Raw genomic sequence first — 22,469 nt, 5'->3', positions numbered from 1 at the left:
TGATATATGTATATATGCAACTCCTATAAACTTCCAGAAGAAATCTGATTTTTAAATTTGTTAATCTTTAGGAGGTCATGTGTTATTTATGAAATTTCTTCCAATCTGTCTGTCTGTCTCTGTTTTATATAAAAAGAGCTATGGGACCTGAACACCAACAGGGTACAGTATCACACTTTTCACCAGCCCAAGTTCTTGATATAACTAGGAAGTCATTTGATCATGTACCTTCCACAGCTGACAAGAAAGATCTTTTAATACCTCCTTGGGACATAAATACCGCACCTTTGGAACAAATTTCTAAAGGTAAATAATGGGGATATTATTATTTTTTCTTTCTTGGCACTTTATTTACTTATTTCAGGAATAAAAAGTATTTTATGATGATTTTTATATGTTTTTATAGTAGTGGTATAACCAATTAAATACTAGCTTCATATTGTGTAAAAGAAACAACTGTTGCTTCTTTAAAAGTATTCTGTATACTCACGCTTGGATTATATAGCATCTATTTTATGGATGTAAGAACAAACTTACAGCATTTTCAATACGTAGAATTTCTAGTCCATGGGGATATCAGTGATATTTCAGGAGCAGCTGTATAATAATACATTTAGATTAACTCAGGATGTGTCCCAAAGCCTCCAGGTCAGTGATCTGCAACCATTCAGCTTGTGGGTTGAATCTCGCCCACCAAGTGGTTGGATCTGGACTGTGACACACAAATACAAAACATAGGGGTAGAGGTACAAGTGGAGGCAGGCGATGGGTGCATCAGGGCTGGCACAGAAGGTGCACCTCAGAATCCTTTCTCCTTGTATGTCCCCCTTTCCTGTTCTACTCCAGTTTTTCCATTGTTCTGCTTGCTGCCACCCCACCCCTGTCTGCTCTCTCTTTCCATATCTGAAAACAGTTGCTCCCTATTACTGCAACTGTGTCTTCTTTTGCTACTTGCAGTTAGTAGTGACAGGAATCATCAGTGATGGTCAAGGGGTGACAGCAGTGGCTGCAGTACAAGTGTATTTAATGACACAACTGCCTTATTTCAGCCCACTGCTACTTAAAGATTAACAACCCCTATTTTGTTATATAAAGAAAAATTATTTAAATGATCTACATCTATGTGCAAAAGCTCAGGATAGCCCTTGGACTAAAAATTTCATTCACCTTCATTGATCAACACAAAATTTGTGGATATGTCAATTTTTAAGAGCCAAGTATGTTTGTGTATTTTCAGTTTCATTGTCTTATCTGTCTGCTGGGAAAAAGCTTGCAAAAATGTAGATACTTTGTTTTGTGATGCCACTAATAAACATTAGAAACAGAAAACAGTGTTTAATCCACAGTCTGAAGAGTAGGTTAGTTTACTGTGCTATTTTTCTGTAATTGAGGTTAGTTATAGTTCAGGTTTTAATTAATTTTTTTCTGTTTTAACAAATAAATTGTATTTGTATGTGCTTAGTCAGTCTCTCTCTCTGCATTTGGTTCAAATTTCTGCTTATTTTAAGGCTAAGAGGTGAAAGAGAAAATGCCAATTGGACTCTGAGGTGTGCTATATATACTCTTAGGGGCAAAGAAAAAAAGCCAAATAACTGTGTCTACAGGGGGAAAAAAAGAATCATTATGGTTCTACGCACAAGAGAAGGATATGGCTCAAGAGCATGTATTCTTAACTGCAACCAGTCTCAAAGAAATTTTACTTTCAAGTAGCTATCTTTAGATTTATTTAAATTGAAAATATAAAGTTACCTTTGGACGTATTCAGCTACTTCCAGGCAAACATTACAGTTTTAAAAATGATGAAATGATAAGGTGAAGAACTCTGTAATTCTTCATTATTCGGTACAGAATTCTGTAGTTCTGTCATTTTACGAGTGTCAAAGGTACAATATGACTGAATACATTCCAAGATAATTATACTGGTTATTATGAGTCTGATTTTTGAGGTGCTGAGTGTTTTGCAGTTCCAGTTGGGTTCATAGAGCAGTTGGGTACCCTGTATTTTCAAAAATTGGGTTATACATTTTTGAGAGTAGATTGATTGATTTTGTGTGTGTGTGTGTGTGTGTGTGTGTGTGTGTGTGTGTGTGGCTTGTTTGGTGTTTTAGGGCTTAGTTATAAGAGGAAAATCCTTTTATACTGTACTCATTTTTTGAATTCCTTGAGAAAAACGGTGTTTGCTTGTAGATGCAGTTTATGCTCATTTATTTCTTGCTTTTAGTTTCATCAGGACAAACATCTACAGCAAGCCATGCAGGAATATATACTGAGTGTCATCATTCTGCTATAGGAGAAAAAGTTCTCAGCATTCCTCACAAAGGAGATATAGCTGCAAAGGCGGGCTCTAAAACAAACACTGATAGAAGAGTTCTTTCCTCTTGTATGCCACCTGAGAAGTCTTTTGGCCTCCCTAAATTAGCCATAAAGACACCTTCCTCCAAGTCAAGATCACTGAATGACAGTGCTGATTCAGTGGAATTTAACAGTTTCTCCAACAACCAGAGCATGGCTTTAACTACGAAGTCCTCAGTGGTAACCTATTAAATCCCTAATCTTGCAATATAATAAATATGTTGAATATTCTATGTACTTGCCATATTTCTTTCTTTCTTTTTTTTTTTCTTTTTTAGATTTTACATTGTCAAAGTAGGGTGGAGTGGTTTGGTTGTTAATATCTTGGTTTTCATGAAATACTGCAGAATATGTAGTTATAAGGTAACTTACTTAAAAGGTATGGAAGTTATTAGGTATACGTTTAGTGAAAACAGCAGAAGATAGATTCCCCATGTTTTGATCTTTCAGATATGGAAAATAAAAATACTTTCATAACCCCGCTTCCTTACCTTCTTTCTCTATCACCCCTGCCCCTATTCTACCTCTTCTCCCTCCCCACCCCCCCCATCAGCCGTTTCACTTTGCTATGTGGTGGTATTGGAAAATAAAGCAAAGAGATGACAAAATCCACGGTCAGAAGGGCTATTTGTATGCAGCCTGTCACTCACCTTGCTTTCCCTCTTAATTTGGTTGTCACAAGTTTTATGTACCCTTCGATTTTAGTCTCAATGTTCAAACATCTCTCAGAGAGTCTAGAACTGAAGGGCAGGTTTTGTTAGCTTCTGTCTTTTCATAAATGCAGTGTATTTTGTGTGCAGCCAGGCACATAATCATGATTTGCCTTTTAATAATTCCAAAGCTGAATGCTTGACAGAAAGGTGAAGATTAGTTGATGCAATACACTGAGTATTTGGGCTACTAATAAGTAATATAGGTTTCTAACATTCAGTGCATAAAGATATAAACATCAGGAAAGAGATGCTACTTTTATTTTAAGTTTTGTGAAGCAACATTCTATTAACATTTAACTTGGCATGACATGGTACATGTAGCCTTTAGCTGTTTTTTGTTAATATTTTGTCTTCTATTCAAGTTGTTACAGGAAGTAGCCCGAAGAGAAAAACCTGTTTCTACCCCGTACCAGGGACTTGAGAATTTTTTTAGTTTGGGTGCAAATTCTAAGCAAGTAACACCTGAATCACTTCCATCATTATGCTCTGATTCCAGCCCTACTGATAACATTTCATTTTCAGGTAATACTGAGAAGTAAAACCCTCCACCACTATGTCACTTACTGAGTAAATATGCTAGTCTATATGGGCTTTAAATAGTAAAAAGCATTACCCTCCTTATTTAAGCTTTTCCTAGGTTCAGTTTTGTAATTTGCAAGTCAGCATTATATGCAGATAGGCAAAAAGCCTGAGGCTGAATTGATTCAGTCTTCACAGATTAGTTTAAGATGCGTAGATTGAACTGATAACCAAGTGAACAGACATTCACTTTTGATTCCTGAAATGTGGCTATATGCCTGCAGTGGCTCAAGCTGTGGGGCACTAGAGCACACCTCCATGCTCAGCTGGAGCAGGCAGCTTGAGCCAAAGCTAGTCCATCCAGTCTGCAAGGAAGGTGCAAAGCATTGTGAGATGCTGGGGGAGTGTGAGTTAACTTGAATCTGGAGGGGACTTGGGACAGAAGTTCAGTAAACCGATTTACCTTAATTCAGTTAAGTCTGAGACTACTTCCAACCAACTTTATCTTAAACTGGTTTTGGCCATTTTGAGTTCATGTACACTGAACTTCTGTTGTGTTACAGATTTGAACCAGTTTCAGATTACTTTTACCTGTTTGTGTAATTTCTGTCCCTAGCCCAGGATGCTATAAATTGGTGCAACTGTCACACTAAGAAAAGCAACTAGCTGAGTGAGGAAGTACATGCTGGCTTCCTGCTTCCAGTAGTAAATTACACCACCATAGACTTTACAGATTTATAACTGTTGAAATCACATGAGCATTTGGACCTCAGTTGCATTTTCCTTGTATTAAATTTTGATTTAGCTTTTTTACTTTAAGTTGTCATTTTTATTGTTTTTAATGTTTAATATTAAGCTCTCTGTGAGGTGACTTGTAAATAGTTCATAGGTATGTATTTATTTATAAAATATAGAACATAAAGTTAAATGTAAGATAAAAATCATGTAATGAATTATTTGCTTATCATTTTAAAGGGATATATATTGTGTGACACTTTTACTGATAGTACTGTTTATTTTTTTTCTGGGCAGCAACCACAGTCTTAGAGAAAATTAATGTGTAGAATGTGTATATAGTTTCCTGCCTCTGTGTATGACCCATAGCAATTTTAATTTCAGGAGCTGAACAGTGGGTCCGAATGCATAGCTTAAGTGAACATGCTGAAGAGTCCATAGTACAGGACATATGGCAAAGTGAATTGAGCAGACCATCAAGTGGTTTGGGACAACGAAACGCGCATGCTAGAACTTCTCTACAGAGATCAGTGTACAGATCACCTGTTGGTAAGAACTGTTTCAACGAGATAATATATTGTTGAAGCCCCATTTCAGCAGGTGATATATTCAACTGACTGTCTTTAAGTGTGTCAGTAGCCATGCTGACTTCAAGTGATGTCCTGGATTAGGATATTAGATCTGTAATTTATACATTGTAATTCATTTCGGTTTTTTATTTCTCTCTGCTATTTTTTTTTTAAATCTTAAAAATATTGTCTAAAGTTTTAGGCTGTAGTTAATTTAAGTAAGATCTAAGATATTGGAGAAATAACTGGCCCTTTCAGATGCTCTGGGAAGTAGTACACAAGCCCCAAAACCCCAGCTTTGATTTGTTCTTTCCTACTGAATATTGCATACAAACTTTAAGTGGAAAAAGATTCACAAATCAACAAATGTTTTCTTCAGACTGCCCCCAAAGATCTTGCTCTCAATGTTTATGGTGGTGCTCCACACAGCTCAGCAGTGAACAGGTAGCAGCTCCATAAGTTTTGTTGGTATTTAAGGTTTGTTTGCTCTGAGCCTACAGTTTGGGTGCATCAGGCAAACCCCACAGGAGTTCCCACCACCATAACATGGTTTAAATGGAACTGTAGCCTCCAGACAATCGGTTCTGGCATTTATACAGAGCACACCGTTGTCTAGAGTTAGTAATTGTAGCTTTTTTTTTTTCTTTGGACTTCCTAAGCATTTAACAGTATATGCAATAATAAGCTTTATGAGTTGAAAATTTGCTCTTGATGTCTCACTGGGAATTGAATCTGACCCAGAAACAGTTGGTGATCTATGGTTGCCATTACCTTATAGCATGCATGAATGCATTTGCAAATGCTTTGCTGCAACAGTTTGTGTGACTGCAAGTATCCAAAGATTGTGAATCATACCGTTGACCAAAGATATGAAACAAACTAATGAGAGAGAGTGATAAAGATATTCAAGGAAAACTAAGTGTAGACTTTACCCTACCTGAAGTTTGCTGTGTTCCCAGATGGAGAACTACAGGACTTAATAATCAAGTTCCATAGTAATTTACATTTTTAACTGCCGTCATTGTGGATGTTGAAAATCTGAATGCTTATGACAAATGCTTAAAGTTCCAAGATCGTTTTAGTGAGCTGTGTGTATGAGTAATTACCATTTTATTTGTATCATTAAGAATGTTTATTATAGTTTTGGAATCACTTTAATGTAGTTGATACAAAAATCTCTCATAAATATAACCAGTGTAATTGTTCTTATAACATTCCTTATGAAACAGGCAGGCTAGAAAGCTGTCTGGTATGTTAGTCCTTTTACCACACAGCTTGTAACTGTTTATACTTACTGTTTTCCCTTGATTCTGGCAGAAGAAATTTATGTTTTCTTTACTGTTTAAAAAAAAATTATTGTTGTTTTAATTGAGCATAAATCCACTGCATGCTTAATGTAGGCATTTTTATAAGCTTCAGAAGCCTGTACTGGCTTGTAGTGCATTGGCTGCTCACTTGTAGAAGCTTTACAAACTGATGGATTAAAGTTGCTTTTGTTCAAAGAAAAATGCCCGTGCAGGAACTCTGGCACCTAAAAATATATATATATTTTTAAGATGCAGATTTTTATATTTGTTTCTAAACATAACACAAGCTCTTATCTGAAACACCAAATTTTTACTGTTACTTCAGTAACTTCAGCTAGCTTGCACATAAAAGATGAAATTGTTTATTGTATTAGTTTATACCATTTGTGTGTAAACAGATCAGTAAGATATTTATCCTAAAAGGTACCATTTTCCTCTCTATGTGTAGGTAGGGAGCAGATTATGATGTGAGCTTTTGGAATGTGCATGACAGGGAGTAGCAGCAATATACAAAGTTTAATTTTTATTTTAAACTGTAATTCAGAAACTGGTGCTATGAGAAACATGGACTAATTGATTTCAAAAGTACTGCCTTTTGTAGTTGATTCCTGTGACACCAGAATCGTAGAAAGTTAGGGTTGGAAGGTACCTTAGGAAGTCCTCTATCTGCTCAAAGCAGGACCAACCCCAACTAGATCATACCAACCAAGGCTTTATCTAGCCGGGTCTTAAATACCTCCAAGGATGGAGAGTCCATAATCTCTCTAGGTAACCTGTTCCAGTGTTTTACTACTCTCCTAGTGAGAAAATTCTAACACCTAACCTAAACTTCCCTTGCTGTAACTTTAGCCATTACTGCTTGTTCCATCATCTGTCACCACTGAGAATAGTCTAGATCAGGGGCGGGCAATTATTTTGGGCAGAGGGCTGCTTACTGAGTTTTGGCAAGCCATTGAGGGTCGCATGACAGGCATCCAGGGGCAGATAAGAATTCGTTTTCTAAATTTTTTAGGGGTCCTGTGGGCCGGATAGAATGGTCTAGTGGGCCATCCTGCAGGCTGCATTTTGCCTACCCCTGGTCTAGATCCATCCTGTTTCAGATCTTTAAGGTAGTTGAAGTCTGCTATTAAATCCCCTCTGTCTTCTCTTCTCTAGACTAAGCAAGCCCAGTTCCCTCAGCCTCTCCTCATAAGTCATGTGCTCCAGCCTCCAAACCATTAGAGCCGACCTTAGGAGGATGTGGGGCCCAGGGCAAATCAGTTTGTACAGGGCCCCCTTAATGCTGCATGGGACCACGGGACCCTGCAAAGTACCGGGTGGGGGAGGCTCTGTGCTTCTTTCGTGGTACAGTGCTGAGCTGCCAGTCCCTGCGGGAGGGGCTGCAGCCACTCTGCCCGACTCTGCGGGGCCCACCCATAGCATGGGGCCCAGGGTGGTCACCCCCATTTGCTGTATCCTAGGGACAGCTGCACCTCTGCTGGACTCTCTCCAATTTGTCCACATCCTTTCTGTAGTGGTGGGCCCAAAACTGAATACAGTACTTCAGATGTGGCCTTGCCAGTGCTGAATAGAGGGGAATAATAATACCTTTCCTTGACTTACCGGCAACATTCCTACCAAGGCAGCCCAGTATGCTGTTAGCCTTCTTGGCAACAAGGTAACACTTTTGGTACATAGTCATCTTATTATCCACTGTAACCCGCAGGTCCTTTTCTGCAGAGCTGCTGCCCAGCCAGTCAGTCCCCAGCCTGTACTGGGGCATGGGATTGTTCCATCCCAAGTGCAGGAGTTTGTACTCTTCCTTGTTGAACTGCACGAGATTACTTTTGGTCCAATCCTCCAATTTGTCTAGGTCGCTCTGAATCCTAGCCATAGTCTCTAGCATATCTACTACTCCCCTACAGGTGTCATCTTCAGACCTGCTAAGGGTACACTCGGCCATCTTCCTGGTCATTAATGAAGATATTGAATAAAACCAGCTCCAGGATCGACCCCTGGAACACTCCACTTAATAGCAGCTGCCAACTAGACACAGAACCATTAATTACTGCCCTCTGAGTCTGATGCTCCGGTCAGTTTTCTATCCACCTTACAGTCCATTCGCCTACCCCATACTTCCTTAGCTCGCCTGCGAGAATGTTGTGAGAGACCGTATAAAATCCAGGCATCCACTGGTCTCCCCATATCCACAGAGCCAGTCATGTCATCGTAGAAGGCAATCAGGTTGCTCAGGCATGACTTGCCCTTGGGGAATCCATGCTGACTGTTCCTAATCAGCACCTTCTCTTCCAAGTGCTTAGAAATAGATTCCTTGAGCATCTGTTCTGTGACCTTTTTTTTTTCCTGGGACTGAGGTGAGATTGACTGGTCTGCAGTCTTCTGGATCCCCCTTTTCCCCTTTCTTAAACATGGGCACTAAGTTTGCCCTTTTCCAATCATCTGGGACCTCTCCATATTGCTGTGAGTTTTCAAAGATGATGGCCAGCAGCTCTGTAATCACGTCAGTCAATGCCCTCAGCACCCTTGTGTGCATCCTGTTCGGCCCTATGGACTTGTACGTTTTCAACTTTTCTAAATAGTCCCTAACGTGTTCTTTTGCCACTGCTGGCTGTTTACCTCGTCCCCAAACTGTGCTGCCAGGTGCAGTAGTCTGGGAGCTGACCTCGCCTGTGAAGACTGAGGTGAAAAGCATTGAACACTTCAGCCTTTCCTGCATCCTCTGTCACAAGGTTGCCTCCCCCATTCAGTAATGGACCCACACTTTCCTTGACCTTCCTCTCGTTACTGATATACTTGTAGAAACTCTTCTTGTTCCCTTTCACATCCCTTGCTAGCTGTAAGTCTAATTGTGCTTTGGCTTTCCTGACTTTTATTACTGCATGCCCGAGCAGTACTCTGATATTCTTTCCTAGTTGTTTGTCCAAGTTTCCACTTATTATAGGACTTCCTTTTTGTGATTTAATTTACTGAAGAGTTTCATGCTAAGCCAAGCTGGTCTTCTGCCACACTTGCTAGTCTTCCTGTACATCGGGATGGTTTGTTCCTGCACTCTCAGTAAGGCTTCTTTAAAGTGCAGCCTGGTCTCCTGGACTCCTCTCCTCCCTCAGACTGGATTCCCAGGGGTTCCTAACTTCCTAGCCATGAGTTCCCTGAGCGAGTCAAAGTCTCGCTCAGTGACCTACAATTCCTCATTGAATTAAAGCTGCAGCTCTGAAGATGTGTAGCAGACAGAGAACCCCAAGGCCTTTTAGGATATCTTTTGTAATAACAACAAAATGCATTTCTTTATCACAATACATTCTGATAATAAATCTTCCATGGCCAAACCCTATTGACTTTACTCATCCGAAATTCTTATTTAATACATACACTTTTAAATACTCATAGTTTCATTATTTTTGCATAAAGATAGTTATGAAAATGTTTCCAGGGTAGCATGCTAAAAAATTGTGATTAAATTTAGTCAGAGCTTCAGCCTCATATCTGTGCTGTGCATATGACAAAATCTCAAGGAGGAGAGATTTATAACACTGTTGTTATAAAGAGTTTATTTTTGTTGATTTTTTTTTTCCCCCCCTCCCGTGGGAGTTGGATGCCTAATATCATCCTTTGAAAACAGTGACTATTGTGGATACCTGAAGTCCTTTTTTAACTACTTACAAGTTTTCTGTCATAAAATTTCCATTTTCCAATTGCCTGTTATGAAAGTACAGGTTTCCCTTGCTAACCACGGTTTTACCAACCACAGTTTTGAGTATGCACGCTTAATAGTCTATATACCATTTTGGCTACTACGGTGTACGGTTTTGAGTAAACGCAGTTTTCCATCGCTGCCCATCAGCCTGCCTCCTGTCATTTTCCCCATAAGCCTTTTGTCTTGTCAACCATAGTTTTGCTAACCACGGGAACTTTCAGGAACCTAACCCCAGCGGTTGGTGAGGAAAACCTGTATATGTATCCTAAATATCTGAAAGGTTAAACAAGCAGTAGTAAGAACTTGTCACCACTGCTTGTGGCAAGTCTGAATTTATCATATTTAAAACTTCCCCTATAATTAAAAAAAAAAAAAAGAATAGAATATTACATCCTGTGTATTCACGCCGTCTTTCTCATACAAAAAAGGTTAGATGCACATCTTGCTGGGGTCATTTGACCCCAGTGTTCTTTCCTGCCATGGCAGGGGGTCGGACTAGATGATCTGCTCAGGTCCCTTCCGACCCTAGAAACTATGAAACAACAAAGCTAACTTTTGAGTTGAGACTTTTTACCTTGCATATCCCGCAAACTCTGACCTTAGTAAGTCACTGCACTGCTCAGTGCCTCTTTTCTCCCACCACTTCTTTTGTCTGTCTTGTCTAGTTAGATCATAACTCCTGCCCTGGAGAGTTTATCTCTGGCTATGTCCTTCTACCTAGTCCAGTGTAGTCTGCATCTTAGTCTGGTTCTCCAATTGCTAATATAATTCAAATACTAAATTATAATTGCATAGACTGTAAAAAAGAGAGAGAAGGTGTAGTTAAGTAATTCAGCTCCATCCATGCTGTTCTCGTGAGTTACTCTTGTCTGTCTTAGCCACTGCCTTCCCCAGGCCCATAACTCATACCGTTTGTTTCTCTCGTGCTGGGCAGACAATTTGACATCTTCATTCTTTTAAAAAAAAAACATCTCTTGGCAGATTCAAAACTATCCATTTTGAATTCAGTGCAAAACATGTGAAACGCTCATTTATTTTATTATTTATGTTTTCATAAGTGTCAAAACTGGAGAGATTTACTTAAAGAAAAATGATGCCAGGCTGAATGCAGGTACAGGTTTCCCTTGCTTTATGCTAGGCATGCGTTCCTGAAAAATGACACACAACTCGAATTCACATAAAGGGAACCCAGTTTACAATGTAACAAATAGGGATATGTTCCAAGACCTCGATTGCACTGACCCCCAGACCCATTTCTACCACTTTTACAAGACAATTTTGGTACTCGCCTACAGCAAATGGTACACACAAGCACAGTGTACTATCATAATGGGAATGGCAACTACAGAAATGCATGTTGCTAGCAATGAACAAGGAGCACAGATTCACACAGGAGACTATATTTTGGTGCATGTCACTCCTACGATGCACCACACAAAGCTGACTGTGGGCTTCCACCACACCAATAGCATAAGAGTGAATTTACTTCACACGCAACGAATTTTTGGTATAAGAAGGATCATCTCATAAGAGCGAATTTGCACGTACAGAACTTGCATAAAGCAAAGGAAATCTGTATAACAGTTTGTAACTTGGACTCAGTTTTTCCTCAGATTGTATCTTAAATACTACTGTATTTTACTATACTAAAATATAATAGTATTTAAGATACAATTTGACAATTATATTGTATTGAATAATTAGTAATAATTCATAACTTTTTAACTTCATCATTTCATTTGATTTGGTTAATTTGAGAAAAAAACATGATTTGCTTTTTATTTTTATTTCAGCGACTAGTTTCCCAAGACCTTTATCAGCAAATATTCCACTCTGTGGAATGATTAAGAGTCGTCCTATCCAGAGTTCACGTTCTCAGATAAGACCAAAAAGTTCAACTGGTCAGCTGCTGTCTACAGTTGTTGCTGAAATATCCAAATTTGAGGTCGATGATCTAACTGAACAAGATGATCCTCTTTTAGAAGATATGGCTGATCAACAAGCCTTAGCTAATTTGGAAAAAGAATTGCAAAGTCATATAGGTATTTAGTTAAAGTGATAACCTACATGTCATGCTAGAGCATTTGTAACATAAGGTCAAATACCTTGTTTATGTCTTGATATTTTTTTGAGTCCTCCTAGGTTTGTATTTATAAGACCAATCCTTCTAGACCAGTGGTGCTTAGCCTTTTGGCCCTGCAGGCAAGATTAGTGGCATGGGCCAGTTCATGTGCTGAATCAGACTGTGAGGCCTGACACTACCCCCTTCCTGCTCCACTCATGGGATTTGGCACCAGGGACCTGGTGCTGCCCCCTCCTGGCCCCTGCACACAGGAATTGGGTCTCGGGTGGGGGACAGGACATGCTGGGGCTGGGCTTGGCCTTGCTCCCTCCCACTAGGGTTGGGTCCCAGAAGTCCAGCACGACTCCCTCCCTTCCCTTCATGCCAGGTTGGGCTCCCAGGGGCCTGCACAGCTCCCTCCTGATCCCTGGCATGCCGGGATTAGGTCCAGGGGCTTGTTACTGTCCCATTCTGTCCCCAACACCAGGATTGAGCCCTGGAGTCTGATGCTGCCTCCATCCAGCCCTGTGCACTGGAATTGGGCGCTGCATTCAGTGCATAGACCTGAGTTCCTCATGGTTCTGGAAATCTGGCAGCAGGAGAGCTCCCATACCACCCAGTTTCCAGACCTGTGGAGAGCCCTGCAGGCCGGGGGTTGAGCATCCTATTCGAGGGTATGCCATGGTCTGTTTCTGTGGCTAAACAAGATGTAGACCAGAGAATAACATCCCAGCTCCGTAGAAACAGGTTTTAGAGCACTCTGGCTTGTTGAACCTCTTACCTTCTGTGCTCCTGTTACAGAAATCTCACAGGATATGCTGAGTGCCTCTACCAGGGATATGAGTTCTTTCAGCAGCTGCCTGCTTCCTGGTTCTTGCATTGGAAGCGTAATTAACCCTTCGGATGAGAGGAATCTTATTAATCCTGCTAGCTGATGGCCAGTATCTAGGGGGATTTGTTTAAAGCAGGGGTGACCAACACAAAGTGCCACAGGTAGGTTGGGCAGCCTCTGTTTGTGGCACGCAGCAGATTGCAGAGGAGACAGGCAGCACAGTGGCAGATAGGGCAGGCAGCAGAAAGCAAAGCAGCTGCTTGGTCAGGGAGCAGAAAGCTGAGCAGGAGATTGGGGAAGAGAAAAGCAGCACAGTGACTTAGCTGGTAGGATAGTGCTGTTCTATGAAACTTCTTAGAAACTTTATATATTAGATACTGTATTTCTGTTATATGCATTACTTAAAATGATGCAAAATATTTCAGATCCGCAGGAAAAACTTTGCCGCTTAACCTCTGAAGACTTATCAGCTTCCAGCAGACATTCAAAGAAGATAAGTGAAAATATTACAGATTTCCATAATAACCTAGAACTGAAAGACCACAGTAGAGTTGATACTTTAAGGTAATTTAAACCTGCTGATTATGGTTTTTAAGGCTATATTAAAATATCTGACATTCCAAACATCATAAAGACAGTATATTAAAACCTTAGTTTTCTGTTGTATTTTACAGGCCAAGTATAATGTATAATGTGTGTCATCTGTGACCTACTGTACTGATGACATTTTTTGCAAAAAAACAAAACTCCCTAACATTTTTCAGTTACACTGCATAACACTTCATTAAACCATGTAACATGAATAGATGAAAGTGTAGGAATTCATCTATTAGAATTAAAAAGATATTCAAATTATTAGAAATGAATTGGCTGGGAATAGCAGAGATGTAAAAATATTATTGTGTAAATTAGCCCAGTAATTTCTGTGCTATTCACTGCACTCCCTTTTGGTTGGAAAGACACTTGTTTGATAGGAGCAAAATTGTAAGAATTATTAAATATGAAAGTTCAAGACAATGCAATGTAACTTGCATCTCATGATTTGAAGTCTAATCTATGTTGTTAATGTTTTCTTAACATAACTTCTTAATTTCATTATTTCATTTTTTCATTCCTTTTATTGAAAAATAGTAGTTTTCATATACTGTACAAAGATGTCTTAGTGTTAAACTCTGCAAGGTTAGAGGCTTAAAGCAGTGTTGACGTTTCCACCTTCTCAGTCATTTTTTGAGGTCTGAAAAAAATTGTATGATGATATAATACTATCATTTAAAAATGTTTGGGTTTTTTGCTTTCTCATTTATAACTTGGGATCCCTTATTTTGTGCCTGTAGCCATGTGAATGAAGTTCTGTAAGTATTTGTCCGTCTATTAATTCCACTCTTGGCACACATTTGAGTGGAGTTTTTTATCCCATATATTGGTTTCCGGTTACAACCTCTTTCTCATTGCCACGTGCATTGACAACTACTATCCCAAAAAGGAACTACTGTTCCTTAATTCTGAGCTTTGCCATACTGCTCTATGTGAGCACACCCATATATTGTCATTTAGTTGAGCAAGAGGGAGCTAAATCAGAGGGATTGCTCCAACAGGTTATTCCACATAGTACCCACTCAGGAATAACCAATGGAAACAGAACTATGTCAAGAAATTGAATATTTTCTGTCTTGGAGTAATATGGGAAATTTCAGTCCAACTGAGGGAACGGTATCTAATGAGACTACTACTTTGTACTCAAAGGATGGAGGATGAAGGTTTAGTTCTGGTTTGGGGAGTTCTGAATACCTTAATCAATATTTAGAATAGTCTCCTGCCCCTCCATTTTATCTTGTTTAAGTAGAAAAAAATATTTCAATCTGCATGATGTTTGCTTTTACGTTGCTGTACATCCACCTGATCTAATATTTACAATTTCTGATGGATCAAAACCACTACCAATACACTCACCTCACTATAACACTGGGTATAGTCTCTCCCTTTGAACCCTTGATGTTTTTATCCTCTCTTCTGTGTTTCTTAATGAAAACTTCTGTGTGGCAGCTACTTCAGCTAGGTAGACTGGGGAGATAGGATATCAAATGCTAGGGCCTCAGTTTCAATTTTAGAATGGGAGCGTGACTCAAATGATATTCTAAATTTGTGCCAAAAAATAGAGTTCCATTTTAATCACCCTATTTTGATTCACCCATTTAGATTCTACCTTATTAGAATGAAGTTTGAGGGAAAATGTGTCTAAGGTACATCCCTTAAGTTTGTAGGTTTACAGCTACAGGTTAAACCCCTTTGAACATCCCCAAGGCTGAAAATAGATGTCGCCTTTGTGTTTTTGTAAACATTTTTTTTTATGGTGGCACAAAGCCCAAGCAAGCAGACATCCAGGTCTTTTGTTGCTTGACAAATACCCAAAACTGGCTCTGACAATAGGTGCTATAAATTTGTGCTGCTTTTTTGTGGTGGGCATCTATCTAATTTATGGTGGGAGGGTGTGGGTGGCCCAGAGCTGCCCTGTGTTCTCCAGCTGTTTTGGGCAGGTGTTCCCAGGTCTCCAGGGGCCCAATCCTTTGCACCAAGGAAATCTCCTGCATGGGAATTCCTAGAGCATGGAGGATCGGGCCCTTGAAGTACTTGCCTGGTTTTCCTGTTTGCAGAGGTGCATTCCTAAAATATTCTTGCAGGGGATTTGCTCAATTCAGGCTGTGTGACTGCAAACAGGGGCACCCCAGGGAATCCAGGCAGTTCCTAAAAGTTGGATATACTGTATGTTGAAACTCATCTGGATAATCTTTGGGCTGAAATCTGGTAACCTTTCATTCTTTCCTTATGAGACAAAAAGACTCTTGGGCTACAAATAGAAGTTGACCTTGGAGCACAGACTAAGGAAGTCTGCTTCTTCAGGCAACATAGACATTGCTCGTTGTCCCTCAGGGTCAGGCTCCTGCCACTCCTGGGATTAAGCCTGTGAGACATTTGCAAAATGGGGCTACTGACTTGGTGCATACCACTGCGTGTGGGAACCCCTGGTGTGCCCTGAGTATGTTCCCTTTTTCTGCAGCTCAGAAATTATCCAGATGAGTTTCAACATATCCCAACTTTTAGAATTGGCTAGATTAGATCTTATAGGTAACACTAGGGTTCATTTCACAAGTGCATGAGCAGACTTTGCTGCTTCCTTGAGAAGTATCCCCATTATTGATAAATTCAAGATGGCCATAAATTCATTTGTTGAACATAGTCATTCCTGAAAACGTGCTACTTTTGGTAGAGTTGTTTTGTGATTTACTTTTAAATGAGACTGCCTGCACTCTCTAAATTTGATCAGGGCACTGCTTGGTAAGCACCAAAAGTGGAGCATATGTATGGACAAGCACTTGAAGCAGAAAGTGTTACTTCTACAGTAACTGGAGTTTTTTCAAAAGTATTATTTATATATATTAAACAGTTGGCTTCTCTGTTTGAGACATTTTATAATTTGGCTTCTGGAGTAGAGAAGCATCTGAGTAATGTTTGGTCCTGCATTACCTGGCTATAAGACCATGAAGGGCAATTTGAGCATGTGTCACCCTAACAGAAAATATTGTCCAAGAGAGTTTCAATCTTAATTGCAAAGGGCACAGAAAGCAGAATGTGTATATATAGACAACATGTAGAAAAAATCCAGTTACTACATAGGTTCCTCCTAACTGTTTCCCAGGGAAGTGGAAAAGCATTACTGGTTGCTAGATACCTAGAATAGCACAGAATTCGACAAAGGCAGGTGATAGAATGGTGATATTTAGTGTAACAGGCTTGAGGAAATTCTTTGGAAGGTGAGGTGAATCATAGAATCAGTGAGTTGGAAGGGATCTAGAAAGATCATCTAGTCCGACCCCCCCTGCCGTGGGCAGGAAGGAGCACTGGGGGTGGCAGGGGTCATATCCAAGTTTCCTCTTGAAGATTTCCAGGGAAGGTGATAGCACCACCCCTCTGGGAAGCGTATTTCAGGCTCTGGCCACCCTTACAGTGAAGTAGTTCTTCCTTGTATCTAACCTAAACCTGTCCTCCCTCAGCTTGTGGCCATTGTTCCTGGTGACTCCAAGGGGGGGCCCTGGTGAACAGACTTGCCCCAAGTCCCTGCTGGTGGCCCCGATAAGGTTGTAGGCAGCCACAAGCACTATATAACATAACTAAAAAGTAAGTTAGGTACTACAATGCTATTTTCATGGATGGATTTTGTTGGTTGCCTTTTAAACTGAAATGTATCCTCTTGCGGAGACTGAAGAGATTCGGATCCCTCAGCTTCTCGTCATAGGGCTGGCCACGGAGGCCCCCAACCATACGGGTGGCCTCTGGCCCCTCTCCAGGTTTTCCATGTCCTTCTTGAAGTGCGGCACCCAGAACTAGACGCAGGACTCCAGCTGCGGCCTGACCAGTGCCGCATAGAGGGGGAGCAAGACCTCTCTGGACCTGTTAGTGATGCCCCTGTTGATGTATGACAGGGTATGGTTGGCTCTGCCTATTGCTTCGTCGCATTGACGACTCATTCATCCTGGAGTCAATCCTGACTCCAAGATCCCTCTCTGTCTCTGTACTGCTGAGAGGGTCAGCCCCTAACCTATGACCATAATGCTGGTTCCCTGTCCCCAGGTGCAGCACCCTGCACTTGTCCTTGTTGAACTGCATCCTGTTCAGATCCGCCAGCTTCTCTAACCTATCCAGGTCTGCCTAGATGTGGTCCCTGCCTGCCGGTGTATTCACTTTACCCCACAGCTTGGTATTGTCAGCGAACTTGAACTGGGTGTTCTCCACACCCTCGTCCAGGTTGCTGATGAAGATGTTGAACAGCACCGGCCCAAGGACCGAGCCCTGGGGGACTCCGTTGCCCACACCCTCCCAGGTCAACATCAACCTGTCCACCACCACCCTCTGGGTTTGCCCCTGGAGCATGTTTGCCACCCATGTGACTGTGCATTTGTCAATGCAGCAGTCCCTCGGCTTGCCCACCAAAACTGGGGAGGACACTGTGTCAAAGGCCTTTTGGAAGTCCAAGAAGATGACATCGACTTCCTCCTTCCCATCTAAGCTCTTTGTTACCTGGTCATAGAAAGAGACCAGGTTAGTCAGGCAGGATCGGCCTTGCACAAGCCCATGCTGGTTACCCCTCAACATCACTTCCCCTGCAGGGCTCTCACAAATGTGGCTCTTGATAATTTTTGTGAAGAAACGGCACGGACAATCAGGCATATAGGGGATGTGAATTTGTTATGAGATCCCAGTAAATAAATATGGGATGATGGTTGAGAGAGAGAGATGTAGTATTATGGTTCTATGACCAGTCAACTGAAAATAATTTTGGCAACATTGGATTATTGATTTCATAGATTTCATAGACATTAGGGCTGGAAGGGACCTCGGGAGATCATCGAGTCCAGCCCCCTGCCCAAAGGGCAGGAAGTCAGTTGGGGTCATAGGATCCCAGCAAGATAAGCATCCAATTTACTCTTGAAGGTGTTCAGTGTAGGTGCTTGAACCACCTCCACTGGCAGACTGTTCCAGACCTTGGGGGCTCGGACAGTAAAGAAATTCTTCCTTGTGTCCAGCCTGAAATGGTCTTGCAGGAGTTTGTGACCATTCGACCTCGTCATCCCTTGGGGCGCTCTGGTGAACAGACGTTCCCCCAGATCCTGGTGTTCACCCCTGATAAACTTACAGGTGGCCATCAGATCACCCCTGAGCCTGCACTTTTCCAGGCTAAAGAGTCCCGTGCCTCTCAGCCTGTCATCGTAAGATCTGTTTTCCTGACCTCTGATCATGCGCGTGGCTCTCCTCTGGACTCTCTCAAGCTTCTCCACATCCTTTTTGAATTGTGGAGTCCAAAACTGGATGCAGTACTGCAGCTGCGGCCTCACCAAGGCCGAGTACAAGGGGAGAATGACGTCCCGGGATTTGCTCGAGAAGCATCTATGGATGCAAGCCAGCATTTTGGTCGCTTTACTAGCTGCAGCATCGCATTGCAGGCTCGTGTTCATCTTGTGGTCAATGATGACCCCCAAGTCTCTTTCTTCAGTAGTGCTAACCAACGTAGCCCTGCCGAGCCTATAAGGGTGGAGTAATCCTCCTTGGAGGTGAATCCTCCATCCTTTGTAGGCTTTCCTTTTTAGCCACAGTAGGTCCGCTAGGTCTCTGGAGAGCCAGGGGGGCTGCTGTGCCTTCTTGCTGCCTTTCCTCCGTGTTGGAATAGATTTAGCTTGTGCACTGAGGATCGCTTCCTTGAGAAGCAACCACTCTTCTTGAACTCCCATCTCCCTGGGGTCATGGTCCCTGAGGGCCTGACCGACTAGCCTCTTGAGCTTATCAAAGTCGGCTTTTCGGAAGTCAAGGACTTCTGTGTTGCTAACTGACTTGCCAGCTTTATGGCGGATGGTGAAGGTGATCAGCTCGTGGTCGCTGTCGCCTAACTTCCCATCAATCACTAGGTCGCCGATTAGATCGTCCCCCGTAGCCAGGTCAAGCAGCGCTTTGCCTCTCGTTGGCCCATAGACTTCTTGAGTCAGGTAGAGGTCATCCACGCACGAGAGAGAGCTTTGTGCCCGCTCAGATTTAGCTGAGTGATCTTTCCACGAGATGTCCGGGTAATTGAAGTCACCCATGACAACCAAGGTCCTGGAGCAAGCGGTCTCAGTCAGTTCCTGGGCGAACTCCTGGTCAAGCTCGGGACTTTGGGCGGAAGTTCTGTAGTAGACTCCCACCGTTGTGTCCCCTGTGCCGAATTCCCCACGAATTTTTACCCAGAGGGTCTCTAGCTGTCCATGCCGGTCGCCAACATCAGCTTGCAGGGACATGTAGCTTTCCTTCACATAGACAGCTACACCCCCGCCCCTTTTGTCAACACGATCCCTCCTGTATAGGGTATAGCCCTCTATACCCGTGGTCCAGTCATGGGTGGAGTCCCACCAGGTCTCCGTTATCCCAATGACATCTTATTTCTTTGCACTGAGCAGGAGGACGAGCTCGTCCTGCTTGTTGCCCAGGCTCCTGGCATTAGTGTACAGGCAGGCAAGTGTGCCCTTGGGGGTTCTTGCCTTGCCCACAGATTGTGCCAGGGCTGGGGCAGGGGTGAGCTCCCTTAAGTGCCCCCTTAAGTGCCTTGGTCCGCTGGCTTTGCAAGGGCCGTTCAGCGGGCCAGCAGGGGCAGTAGTCCCCCCATCCCCCAGCGGGCTTAGTTTAAAGCCCGGTGGAGCAGGTCAGCCAGCCTGGCTGAGAAGAGCCTCCTCCCCAGGGGAGAGAGGTGGAGGCCATCTCTTCCCAGCCGCTCGCTGCCTCTCTCTCCAAAGAGCGGGCTGTGGTCATGGAAGCCAAAGCCTTCCCGATAACACCAGTGCCGCAGTCTTTGGTTCACCGCGTGGATCCTCCTCTCCCTCCTCAGCCCATAGCCTGAGACTGGGAGGATCGATGAAAACACCACCTGAGCTCCCAGACCCCTAAGCCCCACTCCCAACTCCCTGTAGTGCCTCATGACTGCATTTGTTAACATTAGTTTTGCTATAGGATCTAAGTTCATGTCTAGGACGTCAAGAATAAAGCGTGGTCTATATCTGGCTGTGCTTTGGGTGTTTCTTCCCAAAATTGATTCATTTGAGCAAGTATTCTTGATAATAAAGCCTGCAAATATAACTGTATGAAGATATACGAAGAGTTCTTGGCATATATTTAAATAAATAAGAATAATTTTAATTAGGACTTCTATAACATTTTGTACCTTGAAAGCACTATATAACATAACTAAAAAGTAAGTTAGGTACCACAATGCTATTTTCATGGATGGATTTTGTTGGTTGCCTTTTAAACTGAAATGTATCTTTTGCTACCTTCATTTTGTATTCTTTGTATCTTCATTTGTATACGTTTTGTATCTTCTTGTATCTTTTGTAAGATTTTGTATATCTTCTTTGTATATCTTTTGTATCTTCTTTTTATATAGTTTGTATCTTCATTTGTATCTTTGTTTTTATTTTTTTATTTAATATTTAAAATAAAGTTAAGTACCTCTTTAGCTTAATGAAAAGGCCCAGCATGACTTCAGTGTTTGTTGAACTCATCTTAGCACCTGTTACCTCCTTGTAAACCTAAAAGCTATACCAGAGAGAGAAAACACCATGTTTCAGGGTCTTGCAAATATTTGTTGCATACTTCATGCAGCACAACCTCATTATAATGAGCTCCCATGGAACTGGGAGAAGAGTTTGTTTAGAAGAATGTGTTCACTATAATTGGGCTACTCACTGCCTTGCATCATAACAGTGAAAAATGTTTTTCTTATGCCAGGAGTAGGGGAGAACAGGGTTTATTATTATGTTATAAGCAGGGTTTATTGTATTTTTGTAAGTGTTGTTACAAAAAAATTGCCTTACTGCACCTATTCCCATGTAAATTACTATTTATTGCCATGATGCAGGTGGGAAACCAGATTTAAAACCCCTGTGCCTTACATGTGTACACTAAAATGTGCATACTTTAAGATTACAGGAAAATATTTTCAGAGAGCTTCAAAATACGATTTGGTAAAGAGAGGAAAAATGGGCAAGGTAATCCAACAGCATACTTTATTTATAATCCAACAGCAATGACATAATTTTCATAACTTTGTATATATAATGGTCAATTGTATCAAGCTAACATTGAAAGGAACTTTTGACAATCGCTGTCTTTTGTTTTTCAGTGATTGTGATGAAAACTACACTGAGGAGGAAGAAATTCTGAGAGACAGGCAACTGGTTCTTGCCCTACATTGACCAGCAAGTAAATAACTTTGCTTAACGTAAAATGAGTAGCAGGTATAGTCATCTAGGGCACTGTAAACTTTAACTGTTGAAGACTGCTATGTAGCTCACCGATATGAATAAAAGGTGTTTGAAAATAAAATCATGTGGATATTGCCTTTTACTTTAATTTTTTTTTTTAGCAGAAGCAACTTGTCTTCAGTAATATTGCAACTTTAAGATCCTATATCTGAAGACTTAGAAAGTTAAGAAACAGGGTGCTTAATCCTGTAAGTTGCCTGTTTGTTGTAACGCACAGGTGGGCAAAATATGTCCCGTGGGCTGGATCTGCCCCACCAACTACTTGTATCCAGCTTGCTGGCTGGCTGGCTGCTGCCAGCTCCTGGGATCTGGCCTGCAGGTGGCCAATGGCTCTAGCTCTGGCTCCGGCTGCCATGTGGTACTAGGTAGGTGGATGGGACTGCTGCTCAGTGCTGCTGCAGTAGCATCAGCTGTGGACACTGGCAAATGTCTCGATCCCCATCTGGAACGTGCTGGGTGTGTTCACAGCTGATGCTGGTTCCCATTTGGGGTTGCTTCCGCCATGTCGGGGGTGGTGCCAGAAAATGCCAATGGGGCCAGCAGGTTCTGAGTTAGAGATGGGGATTGGGGCATGTTTCAGCTCTGGGTAGGGGTTGCAGTGGGAAGGGTTGGGGGGAGAGAGAGAGGTTTTGGGGCATGCTACAAAGATCTGGGGTGTAGGAAGAGAGAGCAAAAGGCAAGATCGGAGCATGCTATAACTCTGGGGCTGGAGAAAGAAAGAGAATCGGGGTGTGCTATAGCTCTGGAGATAGAAGGGAGTGGGGGGAGAGAGAGGATTGGGATTAGGGCATGCTACAGCTCCAGGGAAGGAGGGAGAAAGGAAGATGTGGCCCTTAAGAGGACACC

At 42.0% G+C, this 22,469-nt stretch overlaps 1 protein-coding gene across 2 annotated transcripts in view; it reads left to right on the top strand.

The window, feature by feature from the left end:
* Positions 1-21,674, top strand: part of ZBBX (zinc finger B-box domain containing) — a 74,672-nt gene extending 52,998 nt beyond the window's left edge. The window contains exons 14-20 of one of the 2 annotated variants that reach the window (XM_090054432.1): positions 137-306; positions 2,222-2,532; positions 3,428-3,587; positions 4,704-4,868; positions 11,683-11,931; positions 13,209-13,347; positions 21,482-21,674. In XM_090054432.1, the coding sequence (XP_089910558.1) occupies positions 137-306; positions 2,222-2,532; positions 3,428-3,587; positions 4,704-4,868; positions 11,683-11,931; positions 13,209-13,347; positions 21,482-21,554 (1,267 nt within the window). In that variant the 3' untranslated portion in view covers positions 21,555-21,674. The remainder of the gene's footprint in view (positions 1-136; positions 307-2,221; positions 2,533-3,427; positions 3,588-4,703; positions 4,869-11,682; positions 11,932-13,208; positions 13,348-21,481) is intronic. The other variant, XM_090054433.1, reaches the window with a different exon arrangement.
* Positions 21,675-22,469: the final 795 nt, after the last annotated feature.

Source organism: Crocodylus siamensis, chromosome 6 (genome assembly GCF_052110815.1).
Source record: "Crocodylus siamensis isolate JL-2025a chromosome 6, ASM5211081v1, whole genome shotgun sequence".
Lineage (NCBI taxonomy): Eukaryota > Metazoa > Chordata > Crocodylia > Crocodylidae > Crocodylus > Crocodylus siamensis.
Note: the sequence above shows the minus strand (reverse complement) of the source record. Positions and strands in the feature narration are given on the sequence as shown.